At 37.3% G+C, this 15,791-nt stretch overlaps 1 protein-coding gene across 1 annotated transcript in view; it reads left to right on the plus strand.

Annotated features, from left to right (window-relative positions):
• The first annotated feature begins 5,511 nt into the window (after positions 1-5,511).
• Positions 5,512-15,791, plus strand: part of bsna (bassoon presynaptic cytomatrix protein a) — a 153,073-nt gene continuing 142,793 nt past the window's right edge. The window contains exon 1 of the mRNA XM_036578665.1: positions 5,512-5,736. Within this exon, the coding sequence (XP_036434558.1) occupies positions 5,593-5,736 (144 nt within the window). The 5' untranslated portion in view covers positions 5,512-5,592. The remainder of the gene's footprint in view (positions 5,737-15,791) is intronic.

Consider the following 15,791-nt stretch of genomic DNA (forward strand, 5'->3'; position numbering starts at 1 on the left):
TGTATCATATAACTTGCCATTTTTTTGAAAAATATATGTCCATTTGATACCAGCAACATGTTCCAAAACAGTAGGAATGGAGGCATGTTTACCACTGTGCTGCATCACCTCTTCTTTTAAAAGCACTCTGTAAGCATTTGGCAACTGAGGAGACCAGTTGCTGTTGTTTGGAAAGTGAAGTGTTTTCGCATTTTTGCTTAACCTAGGATTTCAGCTGCTCAACAGTTCGGGGTCTCCTTTGTCATATTTTTCATTTTATAATGTGCCAAATTTTATCAGTGGGTGACAGGTCTGGACTGCAGGCAGGCCAGTTTAGCAATGCTGTTGTAATATGTGCAGAATGTGGTTTGGCATTGTCTTGCAAGGCCATCCCTCTAAAAGTCATCATCTGGATAGCAGCATATGTTTCCAAAACATGTATATATCATTCAGAATTAATGGTGCCTTCACAGATGTGCACGTCACCCATGCCATGTGCACTAATGCACCCCTATACCATCATGAATACTGGCTTTTGAACTGTGCACTGATAACAAGCTGAGTGGTCTTTAGCTCAGAGGACACAGTGTCCATGATTTCCAAAAAGAAATGTAAATGTTGATTTGTTGGACCACAAGACACTTTTCCACTTCCCCTCAGTCCATTTTAAAAGAGCTCGGGCCCAGAGAAGGTGGCAGCGTTCCTGGATCTTTGAGTTTTAGAGTTTCAACTTGCATTGGTGGATGTAGCGACAAACTGTTTTCATAGACAGTGGTTTTCAGAAGTGTTTCTGAGCCCATGCAGTGATTTCCATGTTATGTCTGTTTTTAATGCAGTGCCATCTGAGGGCCCAAAAATCATGGCTAGCAAATACTGGTTTTCGGCCTTGTCGCTTGCAGAGATTTCTCCAGATTCTCTGAATCTTTTAATGATATTATGTACCATTGATGATGAAAAGCAAAAGTTCTTTGCTACTTTACGTTTAGAAATGTTGATCACGCCGTCTTTCACAGAGTGGTGAACCCCTCCTCATCTTTACTTCTGAAAGACTCAGCCTCTCTGGGATGCACCCAATCATGTTACTGACCTGTTGCCAATTCACCACCAGCTGTTTTTTTAAGCATTACACAACTTTACCAGCCTTGTATTGACCCCGTCCCAACTTTTTTGGAACGTGTTGTTGGCATCAAATTCAAAATGGGCCAATACTTAAAATTCTCAGTTTCAACACTTAATTTGTTGTTTTTGAAGCATTTTTTAATGAAATATAGGGTTTAAATGATTTGTACATCATTGCATTTTGTTTTTATTTACATTTTTCACAGTGTCCCAACTTTTTTGGAAATGGGGTTGTAGTTACTTAACAAGCAGTGATGGTGATTCTTTGAACTCAAACTCAAACTCAAGCCTGGTGCTTCAGCTTTGTTATTTTCTTGAATGTGGCTTTCACATGAGAAGCTAAAGACAAAATATGTGTTTTTGGTTACTGAGATAAAGGTTTTATTGGGGTGTAGGCAAAGCAGAATAGCTAATCTGCAGAAAAAAAAAAATGAAGCAATATAGCAGTGCAATAATGTGTGTGTGAATGTGTAAAAGTCACTTTTGGCATGCTTAAAATGCCCACAATGAACCCCACCAATTGCTGAATAAATACGTTAAGTGCAGCTAATAGCTTGTGCTAATTTTTCCACCCTTTCTTCTGACAGAGAGGTAAAAGTCTCAGTGAGGTTCCTGTACAGCTGACAGATCTCTCCTGCTGAGAGTTTTTGTTCTTAAGGCACTTGCAGATGAATCAGAGATTCAGAACATTTTTATGTTGAGTCATTCTCTGACTCTCACTTCAGTGAAGCGTTAGCATCACATGCTAAAATCCTGCTTGATATAAGCTCTCAGCAACATTTTCTGTTGACTCCAGCCTTTATTTTGGTTAGTGAATTATAGCTAGCACAGAGCATTTGTCTCCATTTTGTATTTTTGTCTCAAGTAGCTGCCCATGTCACTTCAGCTTATTCTCCTTGATAATGAACATGTCACCAAAATCACACTCTTACGGAAGGTGATAATGTAGCACATCAAATCAGTGTGATAACATGACTAGTGTTAGCTTGTTAGCGAGTAAACGGCACGCTAGTGCAGTTAGCGCTGTAGCCTACTTCATGATATATTTAGAGCTGTTAGCTTATGTTTTTCAAACTTCAGCCAGATAATGAATTATGGTCTTTAGACCTTTGAATTGCTGTCGACACTGTTAGCCCAACAACCTCACACATACACACATACACTGATCAGGCATAACATTATGACCACCTCCTTGCTTCTACGCTCATTATCTATTTTATCTGCTCCACTTACTATATTAGTTGCACTTTGTAGTTCTATAATTACAGACTGTTGTCCATCTGTTTCTTCGCATATTTTGTTAGCCCCCTTTTACCCTGTTCTTCAGTGGTCAGGACCCCAATGGACCCTCACAGAACAGATACTATTTGGGTGGTGGATCATTCTTAGCACTTCAGTAACACTGATGTGGTGGTAGTGTGTTAGTGTGTGTTGCGCTGGTACGAGTGGATCAGACACAGCAGTGCTGCTGGAGTTTTTAAACACTGTGTCCACTCACTGTTCACTCTATTAGACACTCCTACCTTGTTGGCCCACCTTGTAGATGTGAAGCCAGAGACGATAGCTCATCTCTTGATGTACAGTATGAGCTAATCATCCTCTAGTCCTTCATCAGTGGTCACAGGATGCTGCGAACAGGACGCTGTTGACTGGATATTTTTGGTTAATGGACTATTCTCAGTCCAGCAGTGACACTGAGGTGTTTAAAAACTCCAGCAGCACTGCTGTGTCTGATCCACTCGTACCAGCACAACACACACTAACACACCACCACCACGTCAGTGTTACTGCAGTGCCGAGAATGATCCACCACCCAAACAGTACCTGCTCTGTGAGGGTCCATGGGGGTCCTGACCACTGAAGAACAGGGTAAAAGGGGGCTAACAAAGTATGCAGAGAAACAGATGGACAACAGTCTGTAATTGTAGAACTACAAAGTGCACCTATATAGTAATTGGAGCTGATAAAATGGACAATGAGCGTAGAAACAAGGAGGTGGTCATAATATTATATTTACACATATAATATTATACCAATACATATACATGTATATATCATTTAGTAATGTCATAACAAGCAAAATGGTTGCTAAAATGAATGAGTTAATGTAATTCGTGAAGCACATGTCCCACACCTGCGACTTCTAACAATGCATAAAATGTTATTGAATTAATCTTTGAAATGTAATCTACGTTGTTTAAATGTTAAATCAAAGCATTTTAAACAATTCTGTTGTTGATGTAATACTTTCAATGAAAACATAAATTAGTCCAAGACAAATGTGTGGGGACCCTAAACTATGGGTCCGTGGATTCACAGTCGAGCAAACTAAACATCATCTTGTTACATTAAATACTTTCTGCCTGTCCTTACCATACATGTATTTGGAATTGGACTTTAAAACAACCTAATATTCACACTGAATTCAGATATATTAGAAACTTGCCAAAGCTACCAAAGTTTTAAAAAACTAATGTAACACAGTCATGCTGGTTGACCATCACACCAGCATCCAAAACAGAACATATGCTGATTTTGCTGGTGACCAGCAATTCTGTTTTTTTTTTCTAGCAGGGGTGCCTCAACTTGTCCTCACAACAGGAATTTAGAGTAAATACAAATGCAGTTCAGATGAAAATTTGTAATTTTGTATAACTCTGATATTTGAAAAGTATCATAAATAAAGTTGATGTCCTGATAGTTTAAAGAAAACAGGTTTGTTCCAGGTTTCTCTATTTAAAATTGTTGTTAAAATTGAAAGAAGTAGCATTACTGAGTCAGGAGAAGAAAAAAAAAAAACATGCTAAAAGGTGATATGTGTGTGTGTGTGTGTGTGTGTGTGTGTGTGTGTGTGTGTGTGTGTGTATATATATGTGTGTGTGTGTGTGTGTGCTGCTCTGAGTTGCCCTGTAAAGCCTGAAATGCTAATTTAAAAGATATTGGTTGGATTTCATAGGAGTCTGGCTCAATGTTTAAGTCTCAAATGCAAAATCAACATTATACTGATAAAGAAATGATGAGAATTGTAGATAATTCACTTACAACCTCGGAAGACACGTCCAAGTTTTGACTTAGTTTTCTTTGAAAACTCTTTTGGCATGCTTGCAATCATCAGATTCATCCTGACCACTGAAGAACAGGGTAAAAGGGGGCTAACAAAGTATGCAGAGAAACAGATGGAAGGGGTATGAAGAACAACTGACATTCCAAACTTGTTTTTTCACACAGTGTGTGCAATGACATGTTCCTACCAGAGAGATCTCCACACTTAGATAGTGTAGCTTTAACACATTGATTAGCTAAACAAGGTGTTAAATGCAACAAGGGGTTTGAATATGGTTAAACGGAAACATTCACAAACATAAAATGACTATTAATTGTATTACAGTTATTTGTATTTATTATAATATTAGTGTTCTTTTGTGCAAATAAACATTTACTGCTCAAATAAATGGCTTTTGAAATCGAATTCTCCCAGGTGCCAAAGACTTTTGCAGAGCACTGTGTGTAGTATATAAGTAGTATATTGGGTGTATTAGGTTTATTTGGAGCACTACCTTACATTTTACCCAGCAGGGGTATTGAACCTTTGCTCTATATAACCTTTTAAAAACTACACTTGAAGTCAAGAGCACAAACAGGTCTGAACAAATACAAAGCAGACTTTCTTGGAGCTATGCCTGCTGGTTCAGGGATAATGACTGCCAAAAACTGTAGTTATTTATATCGTCACAACAGACACAGTGAAATCCTTTTGCACACACACAAGTGAAAAATGTAGAAGTCATTTTTGTGTCCTTCTAAACACACACTGTATAGTCAGTAAATCCTGACCTGACTTTAAAGGCCAAGTCAATTTTGTATTGTATGCTGAGAAGAGAAGACTTAAAAGGAGTTAAATTTTATTAACATCTCAATGTTCTTTGCTGACAGGATGTAGGACAGGTTGTAGAGAATCCTGCAGAGAAAAGCTTAGACTGTGTATTCTTACCATGTATTCTTAATGAAAAAAATGCAGTAAATCAGTCACTGTGTTTCAGTGGTTCCAGACTCGTGACTTGAATGCTGATGATGTATTTAGTTAAACAGCAAAATGATGATCTCTATTTTTCTCTGTCTGTCTTGCTCTATTTTAGACTGTCTGGAGCGCCTCCAAGCCCCAAAGCAGGCTATGGGCCCACCAGTGGTGTTGGAACGGCTGGTGGCCTGGGCATGGGTGGCATGGGGGGCATGGGAGGCGTATCAGGACGCGGAGACCCTTACAGACTGGCCACCCATGAAAGCCCCAGACCTTCACCGACCCCTCAATCACAGACTCAAGCATCCGGCCACGGCATTGGAAATGACCAAGGTCCCGGTCAGCATGCCTCTAGACGGAACCTTCAGGTGGACTTCAGCAGCAGCAGTGCAGGACGATCGGGTCGATCCCCATCAGTGTCTCCTGACCGGGGCAGTGCACCTAGCTCACCCTACTCTGTCCCCCAGATAGCCCCCATGCCCAGCAGTAAGCTGTGCCCAATCTGCAACACCACAGAATTGACCAGTGCTGATGGAGCACCCAACTTTAACAAGTGCACCCAGTGTCGCACTACCGTCTGCAATCAGTGCGGCTTCAACCCCAACCCACACCTCACAGAGGTTAGTAGCTATTTCACATTGTTTTGTGCAGTGGGCTACAAAATCATTTAAAATAGCTTCAACTTACATATAAAAATTTGAACTGGTGGTTTTCTGTAGCTAGGCCAATTACATGGATGAACATTAGGTTGCTCCCCAGTGCAGTCATTCATTAAATCTTTTTCCACTGTGCCCTTGAACAAGGATTTTTTTTCTTGTCTGTGCTCTGCAGAATGAAACAGCCTTACTGCCCTTTCACGTTTCAGTTAGAGTCTCATAGCATTATGGGCAAGGTTTAAGACAAGTGCCAACTTAGTGTATTGAAGTCAGGTCTAGCTTAGTCACATGTCTCGAGCTTAACGCCTCCAAGTCTCATTAGGAAAAGGTTTTCTGTCAAATTTAGGATTACATTAACTGAAATTTAAAGGCTCTGGTTGTACATCAGGATGTTTGTAACTGTATCTGCACCTGCAAATCATATGATCAATAATTTAAGTCAAGTCCATTTTATGGCTTGAGATCAAGTCACATGACTTAAGTCCACATGACTGGTTGTAAAAATGGCATGAAATGCACTGCACGTTTGTTTGAGGATGATGCTGACATTATAGTTGAGTCTCATTGCTTCATTTAGTGAGTGCAAATAATACCTTGATCTTAGTAGTATTTCCATGTCTCTCTCTCTCTCTCTCTCTCTCTCTCACTCAGTCACACACAGTCTGTAGTAGTGCTTTGTCTCTTTGAAGCCAGCTTGTCTCGTCGCACTCCTCTCTCTGTCTCTCTGGCGATGTTTTGACAAGTGTGATTGGCAGCAGTGATGTTGATGCAGTTACATGAGAGGGAAGAGTGTGTGTGTGTCTGTGTATGGGTGTGTGTGTAAACTGGAGTTTTTAAGATACAAGGTAGGTGTACTCAATGAAGTGGCCAGTTAGCCTATATATATATATATATATATATATATATATATATATATATATATATATATATCCTTTACATTGTGTTTCATGATAAATGGACCATTAGAAATGCTCTGAAATCTCTTGAAACAAAATCTCTTTACATTAGCTTACAGTGAAAGGTAGGAGTCTTTTTGCCTTTTCCTCTAAAGTTATCATTTTGGAGATACTTTTTTTCTTTGGAGCGACGATATATATAGTAGGGTGCAAAAATCAGACCTCATTGAAAATCTGGGAATTTTTTTCATTTAAACTTGAAAATAAAAATCAACAACAGAACATTTTAGAATTTTGAAACATTTAAAATTGAGACTTTTAAAATTAAACTTTTTAAAAAGGTTATGACAAGTAAAATGAAGATGAAATATTCAAGATTCTGCACTATTTCACTACTCAAATTTAAGGCAATTTGTGAGACTGAATGTGTTGAAGGCTTTGTACAAAAAAGGTCTTCTCTTCCAGTAAAGCACATGCTCAGACTCTCAGTAGCATATTGTAATGTTCAGCTTTTTAAAAACTTTTACTTTTATGATAAAAAACATGAAAAAAAACACAAATCTTCATGATGAGTCTTGATAAATATTGTTCGGATTCTTGGCCAATGGTGTTACTATTGGAGATTGAGAAGATGACCAAAAACACATTCTATTTGAACATATTTAACTGTATAAAATATCAGTTACGCTTTACCCTGTGTTAGGTTGTGCTCTGCTCTCCCTTAATGTCATTGTCTATGGTTGTGTACGTCTTCATGGTAGTGTGTGCACGCTGGTGTGTGCTGAAGTGTGAGTGTGGGGGGTGTTCAGGAAGCAGGAGTAATGTCTCTCAAGGCTGTGACAGAATTTCCATTAGTCTGTTCAGACTTGGCGGTGCGCTCAGGTGTGAAGTGAAGAAACGCCGAGGGGGAGGATGAGAGGATGGAGCGGGGCCGTATCGACATTTAATGAGGATGGCGAGAGAGTAAGCGTGAGAAGAGAGAGATTCGTGGGGCAGAGGGATGAAAGACGACAAAAAGTGAGTAAGGGAGAAAGAGAAGAGAGTAAAAGGGAAACGAGAGGAAGTGGAGAGAGGAGATAGGGAACGAGAAGGAAGTGGGCCAAGGAGAGTGGCTTTGAGACAGTGGGGGTCAAGTTGTTCGCCCTCAGGCCAAACTCATTCTTAAGAGGCCAAGTCCGCTGAGCACGTCCAAGGGCTTATTTATTTATAAATGTAGTTGTTTATTTACTTGTTTTGTCTGTGGTTATCTGTCCTGGTAGGTCAGCTGGGAATTATCTGTGGAGATGGAATCAATGCAGGGAGGGACAGACACAGCAAGAAGTGCAAGCTTTAAAAGAACATCCACTTTATAGTCTCAGTCTACAACATGTTTTATAGGGCTTATGAACATGTAGTCCAGCTTCTTACTTGTTAAAACGTGTAAAATGGGAATTTACTATTTAGCTGTTAGTCATAAGTCTTAATATTCAGTAGCTATATGACTCAGTAACAACTAATTTAATATTAATTTGCAGTACTGTGCAAAAGTCAGAGACTACTAGGCTGGTGGTGATTAAAATAATAAGCGTGATATTTTCTAGTTAAAAAAATGGGATTATCGATAATATGACCCCCTCACAAACTAAATAAATACACACGGTCTGCTGCATCTTTGACCCAATTTCTCGTCCGTTTTTAGTGTATATGCTTTAGTAAAACCACATATAAACTAAAATGGACTATTGAAGCACATGCCTGCACACTTCTTAACGCAAAACTCTGTTTCCCAACATATTTACAAGCCACTTAACAGTAAATTAGTCCTCTCTAATTCTCTCTCGGTTCTCGTTTCCAAAAGACGATTATTGTCTTTCATGTATCGCCATCGTGTTAGTTCTCCATCATGGACGATATCCGAATATATCACCCTATTGCCCAGGCCTACAGACCACCCATCAATTATTTAATATCCAGTCCAAACAGAAATTAAGTGCAATTGACTAATTTTTCATTGTCATGAAAAAAAAGCATATTTTTTTCAGTGTTTAGTGTGCCCACCCTTCACCCTTATTAAAGTTTCCGTTCTTTCCAGGAGTCTTGCTTTCAATTTATTAAAGAAATTTGCAAGGATATTTTCCCACACCTCCAAAGCTCAGTCTTAAAAGTTGGTTGCACTTTCTTATTCTCACAATCAAGTAATCCCAAATGCATTCAGTGCATTGAGGTTTGGACTCTGAGGTGGTCAGTCTATTGTTCTGAGAACACCAGCACCTTCTTTGTTTGATTTGTTTGAATTTTCCTTTCGCTTTTCTCAGTAATGGCTTCTTGACACCTACACATATTTACAGACTCAGAGTGTTGAGTTTTATTCTCACAGTTGAAGGATGGAAAGAAACACCTGTAGATTTTTTCAGATCTGAAGCAAGAGTGGAGCTTGATTTTTCACATATTTCTCAAAGATAAAAGCTTTAAGCCCTGTTTTTCATGACATTTTAGTGGTCTACCAGGTCTTGCACTGTTAGGAGTTCCATTTTCTCTCATTTCTTTTCATAGATTTTAAACTCCAGTTTTGGAAACTCCTGTTTTTTTCATTTTACTTTGTCTTTAGAAACACCTCCCGAAAAATAAGTAGCTTGTACTTAATGGCTGTTTTGACTGGAAATGAAATAAATGAAGGTCAGGCTCTGACGTTTGCACATTTATGTACTATGAGAGTAGGAGAGTAAAATATGAGCCCATATTTGAACTGCTGCGGTTTAAGGGTTTAAGTACAGTGGGTGCATTAAATGTTGTGAAATTTAGGCCTAGGTACTATGACTCTGGAGCGATGCCATAGAAGAAACACTCTTGGTTCCCTGAAGTATTTCAGTGAATGGCTCTTCAAAGGGAAATTCCATAGATTTTTTAACCCAATCATTGAGATGTAAACAGTTGTTTAGAGTGGTTCAACGAGAGATGCTTCATTCTAGAGAAACTTACAGAGTCAGAATTGTTCACAAATGTAGTGATGGGAACCAGATAGCTGAAGATTTTAATTCCTCTAAAAGCTACATCACAGACAGTTCTTATGTGAAGTGTTTAGGAATATGTTGTCTGAGACATTTTTCATGATAGTTTTGAGATAAAGTGTGCCCCAAAACATTTTGGCAAAACTATACGCAAAGATTTTTTATCACTTTTTTACTGTTCAAATAAACATTACATATAAAAAATCTCATGTGCAGGTTTATTTGTCATTTTGATTAGTAAATAAAGTGTCTGTTTTTGTGTTGTAGACATGATGACTCCTGATTCCCATCAGCACCACTGATATAATTTCTCTACAACAAACCATTTCGTGTCAAACCACTCTGAATGACTTTAACTTGCATCTTAACGATTCAATTATGCGGAAATGCTGAACAATCGGTGAATTGTGTTTTTTTAGTACTTACCTCAGTCATTCTGTTCATTTCTCAAGGCCTCTCCTGGTCTGATTTATGCATACCCCATAAAGAGTAATGAAGCACCATCTTGATTAACTTTATTTGCACAATCATTAACATTTATGCAAGGGATTTACATTTATTAAAATCAAGTGGCATCTTAATGAGATTGAAATGAAAGATGATAATGACATTATTGCGGTAAAGACATCTGGTAATGGAGAGATTGATGCTTTAACACTAGATCTTAACTCCTGTGTAAGTGTAGTTATGTCTTTACCATGCGAAGGTCTCCTGCTCCTCCACTGATCAGCTCCAACAGTGGCTGTTAAAACAGTGTAGTACTACTGAGCTGAATGCAAAACAGCATGTTTCTTATGATTATGTCTGGTAAACTTCAAGCTTCTTCAAGAGACCCCCCCCCCACCCCTTATTTCAAATTGACATGATTTTTCATTTACCCCAAACACAGTGGATCAGCCAGTTTGGTGTCTAAATTTTGCTTGTTTAGTTTAGATCTGTATCTGCTAGGCTAACAGTGCTAACAAAGACTGGAAGTAAAGTGTCACCAAAACTGTTTTCACAAATGCATTACAAAATCTTAATGTACTTGTTTCAAATGAACTTTTCTCCATCTTTGATGTGCTCATATACTGTCATGCCATACGTAGCTGAGAGGACAAGCCTGTAGTTGGCTTCCTATTTGCCAGCTTTTAACTGGAATTTTTCATTCCAGTCCACCTTGAATGTTGCGCACCAGAAGTTTCACCAGCACTTACATGGTGCACTATTTAAGGTGAAACAGAAAATTAGAATAAGAAGCAGGCGAATAAGAAACTAACTTCATCTTCATGCTAAGAGGTCCAGCCTCCAACTGTTGCATTTCTTTATGCATATAATCAGATTCAAACATATATAGTTAAGAGTCATTTGTGCAGAAAATGTAGTCCTCAAATTTATAATCTGACATTGTATTGATTTTCTGAGCACACTGGCTTAACTTCTCTACTTATGTTAACCAATGGTGAGTCTGTGTTGTAAATTCCCTTTCCCAAACACTGATGTTAAGGGGCCTAAAAGGTTTGAAAACCAATAAAATTAACCAGTATAATTTCAAGTTTAAATGTTCACATCTTATCTGTGAGTTTTATACTTCAATAATTTTATTTAAACTGCACTTTACTGACTAATACAATGTCAGTTGTCAGGTTTGAAATATGACTGGTAGTCCTTTCATAAACTCAAATAAGCAGCAGAAACTTCAGTCTTAAGTAATAAATAAATAAACCATCACTATGTAATCATCACTATGTAGGTTGTATTTAAGTTCCCCAAATCGCTCAAGTGTCACTTTTGCTTGCTCTAATGTGCATGAAACAAGCTAAATTATCTGCCACTATACTGAGATAAATGTACCTGATAAAATGACTTAAAACAATAAAAATATAATATAAAAAATAGAAATAAGTTAAATACTCTTATAATAAGCTTACAACAATATCAACATGAGAAATATTACATATACGGCCTAGATTTAAGATCATTTTACCTGGCAAGATACCATTTTTGCAGTATATCAGGTCCTTTCAAGGCTTTTTCTTTTGCATATAGAATTCTGAAAGATCAAAACATCACAAGCCTCCATCAAGTATACTGGAAATTGTTTAGGTAGGCACTCTCTTTAAACACAGCATGAGCTGAAGTGTAGAACGTGAAGAGAGTGAGCTGATGGAAGGCTCCCTAGTAAAGACCACTCTCCTCCACTTGTTTGGTGTTATGCCCTCTGCTCTAATTTTAGCGGTGCACTAGCACTAGGGTGCTAATGGAGAGACACATTTTCCTTCATTAGCTTTTTGTGGCACTGCACAGCTTCTTCTGCTTATGCCTCAGTCTCAAGCAGCACTGGCTGTGTGACAGATGACTCACTCGCCAGCTCTCACACTGTACATTACAGTCTCTCTCTCACACCCTTTCATTCGGCGCTTCAAAGTTCAGGGTTTCATATCGAAAGTCTTGGTTATTAATAATTAGCGCCATTTGAGTTCAAAGTTAAAATGTTAGGCTCTGTAATGATTCAGCTTCGGCCATCAGAATGAATGGTTCAATTTAAGATAATCTGATTACTTCTTAAGTTACATATAATATTCTTCTGCACACTGTCTTATCAAGAACAATACACTCAGTTGTATGCAAAAGTTTGGGCGCCCCTGGTTGAATGACATGTTTTGTTGATTTTCTAAATGACAATAATGTTATGGCACATTTTATATTTTATGTTGTTTTTTTTTCATTATGTTAAACTCACATTAAAAGAAAATAAACAGAAAGCCTGCACTAACATTTGAAGAAAAAATATGTAAGCTTGTTTTCTAAAGAGGATGTTTTAGCTTAGAAAATCAACAAAAAATACCAGAAAACCAATGGAATCAGCTGTCTCATTTCTCCAATAATTGCTTGTTCTGCTCATTCCTTCTGCTCCTTTCCTCTCCTTGATTCCTCCATGTTCTTCTGGGTTAGAAGAGCAGAGGGAAGAGAGATGGAGGACAGGAGCAGTTGCAAAAGTTTTCTTAACGCAGCCCTTATCTCTTACTTCCGTCCTGATTTCACATCCCATGGACCCTCAGGCAGAGTTAGCAAGTTAGCACATTTTTATTATCATGCGAGCAGTGATAGTTCAGTTAATTGTAAAACTTGTCAGTGTTTTTAATTCAGCTGTTTACAAGCTTTGATGCATTTATTTTTGAGGTTCATCACAGGGTTATTGATTGATGGTTCTGATATGTATTATTCATCCAATAACACTGCAGAAATCATAGATAGATAGATAGATAGATAGATAGATAGATAGATAGATAGAAGATAGATAGATAGATAGATGATAGATAGATAGATAGATAGATAGATAGATAGATAGATACTTTATTGATCCCGAAGGAAATTCATCAGCCAGTAACAGTCACACAACACAGGACAGTTATAATATTAAGGGTGGTACAATATAGCCTAAAAAATAAAACCTATCTACAGGCATATTTACAACAAGAAATATACAAAAATATGCAATAAGATCTAGCCTGAGATAAAAAGGCAGTGCAATAATGAATGTAGAAGGAGTCACAGGTAACAGCATATAATGGCAATTCTGAATACGTATGTGCATATATTACTAATGAAATAAAGTGAATCAAGCGAAGTGAGATCAGGCCGGGATGATGGGGTGTGGTTAGACTCAGCTCCGGCCAGATCGCTGGGGATCAAACTTGTGTCCTCCCAACAATAGGGCCAACGCTGAGACGAGTATCTTTTTTTCTTATTACAAACGCAAGTATGGTATTGGTTGAACGTTCAGTCGCTGCACCTTCAACAGAATTTCATGTATTCCACTGAGAAATAATTTACATGAAATTATAGCATGTCTTTGTTATCTCCTGCAGTAATGGTGACAGGTAGGGGTGTCTTGTATTGTATACTGGGCTTTGTATAGTGTTCTGTATTCCATAAATTTTTCTAGGTACTCCTAATATATTGTATGTACTGTCATATGCAAAAGTTTGGGCACCCCTGGTCAAATGACATGTTTTGTTGATTTTCTTATTTTTTCCTTTACAGACGATGCACACCACTGCACATTTTAATGCCCAATTACTGTTTATTTCCTGAATTTAAAATATTGGGGGAAAAAATATGTAAAATGTGGCCTGAACAAAATTTATGGCACATTTTAAATGTTTTGTTTTTCACTCAGAAGGTTAAATTATACAGTTCTTTTGTTCCTCTTGCTGTAGCCATTGTTCAGGAACAAATGCAATTGATGTAATTGATGGTTGTTGGACAGCAGCAGCACTACTACCGGACTTGTTTATATTTGGAAATGTGACTAAATTCAATTACATGCTCATGGTACTTATTTATAGCCTGTTGTATTTTTCTGACTTCTATTCTGGGCTGTTTTGCACATCAAAGCAGCACTTTACTGAATGTCTTGCCAGGGAACATGAAATCATTTTTCTGGTTAATTTGTTCAAATTTCTTTTTACAAATATTAAGCAGTTATGATTCTCATACTGAGATATGATTCCACCGATCACTTATGTCTAGAATATTTGAATATTTCAAGCTCTTGTTTGAACAAAATCTTTTAAGGAGACTTACAGCAGTGCATATTTATGAGTATTACTGTCTTCAGTTTTGTCAGAATGTGTGCAGAATGACTTGTAAGTGCATTAAAAGCCTTAAGTCAGACACTTCTTCTGCAGGGTGATTCCAACTGCAGGGTATGATTTCAAGCAAAAACTATGGCCAAGTCATTATTACTAGTCTATGAAAAAGAAGAGTTATTGTACAACTGTTGTTTCTAGATTGAACTATTGACACACCCAAACCCATCATAATTTTTAATATTTTGACTAGGGATGCATAGATAAACATTTGTAAAATGTGATATGGTTTAAATATTATTACGCACCCTAGTTTTTACTAAATACTGTCATAAAAAGTAAAAATTCAGTGATCATATTGATCATATTGATTACATTGGTTTGAAATGTTGGTCAAAACTAATGTTTTTTTAAGCAAATATCTAGTGGTATCAATATGACTTCAATATTATTGCGTATCCCTAGTTTTACTAAATATTTTATTTGAGCTAGATTTTTTTTTATACAAGCAACTTACACATCTCTGCTACAAGTGAAACAACCGAGCTGATATTGGAGTCATTGCAAATGTTACAGCCTAGGTTTGTTGGATGAAAATAATGTGGTAAACGGTAAAGTGATGCAAACACATTTAATTCAATACATTTCTATACTGTTAACACCAGATGAGATAAATACTATGCATAAAATATATATACACAGCAAAATAAATATAATTACTGAATACACAGTATGTCAACTGCGGCTAATTTATTTTTGACTACAAAGAAGAAGAGGAAATATCAGCATGACAAGATTTAAGTAGATTTGAAAGCACAGCAAATAAATAATAATGAAAATACTAAATATTCACATCAAAACTATACACTTTAAGCACAAAGCGTTCTATATAGTACAGAAAAAGAGCTCTTTAACTCGTAACAATATTATTCTATATTATTATATTAATATTATTAACCCTTTTTGTATATGTGGTATATATGATCAAATGTTTTTATATATACATACATACATACATACATCATCTAAACCGCTTATCCTTCTGGGTCGCGGTGGGGTGCTGGAGCCTATCCCAGCTGTCATTGGGCGGAAGGCAGGATACACCCTGGACAGGTCGCCAGTCCATCGCAGGGCAGACAGACAGACATACACAGTCACACACACACACACACTCACACTGAGTATATATATATATATATATATATATATATGTATATATACATTTGATCATGTAAAGACCCAATAAACCAGCAGAGCTCATAAAATGGGCTGAAGTAGGATATAAACGAAACATTGGTTAAATTGTACTAGTTAATGGGACACATACAATCATCTTGGTTGTTGTCATGCCAACACTAGAGATGATTGCTGGAGTGAGTTCATGTCTCCTGTGAAAGTTTGCAGAACAAGAACAGATGGTGAATAAAATATTCTGGCATTTTTGCAGTCTGAGGAATCACATTTAGTGTGCAAGATATCATCTGTTATACACGTTTGAATGAACTTAGAACTTAATGTATAATAACCTTAACACTGCATTATAATTTACCTTGCCCTGTGGA

The sequence above is a fragment of the Colossoma macropomum genome, unplaced genomic scaffold, assembly GCF_904425465.1.
Source record: "Colossoma macropomum unplaced genomic scaffold, Colossoma_macropomum, whole genome shotgun sequence".
Lineage (NCBI taxonomy): Eukaryota > Metazoa > Chordata > Actinopteri > Characiformes > Serrasalmidae > Colossoma > Colossoma macropomum.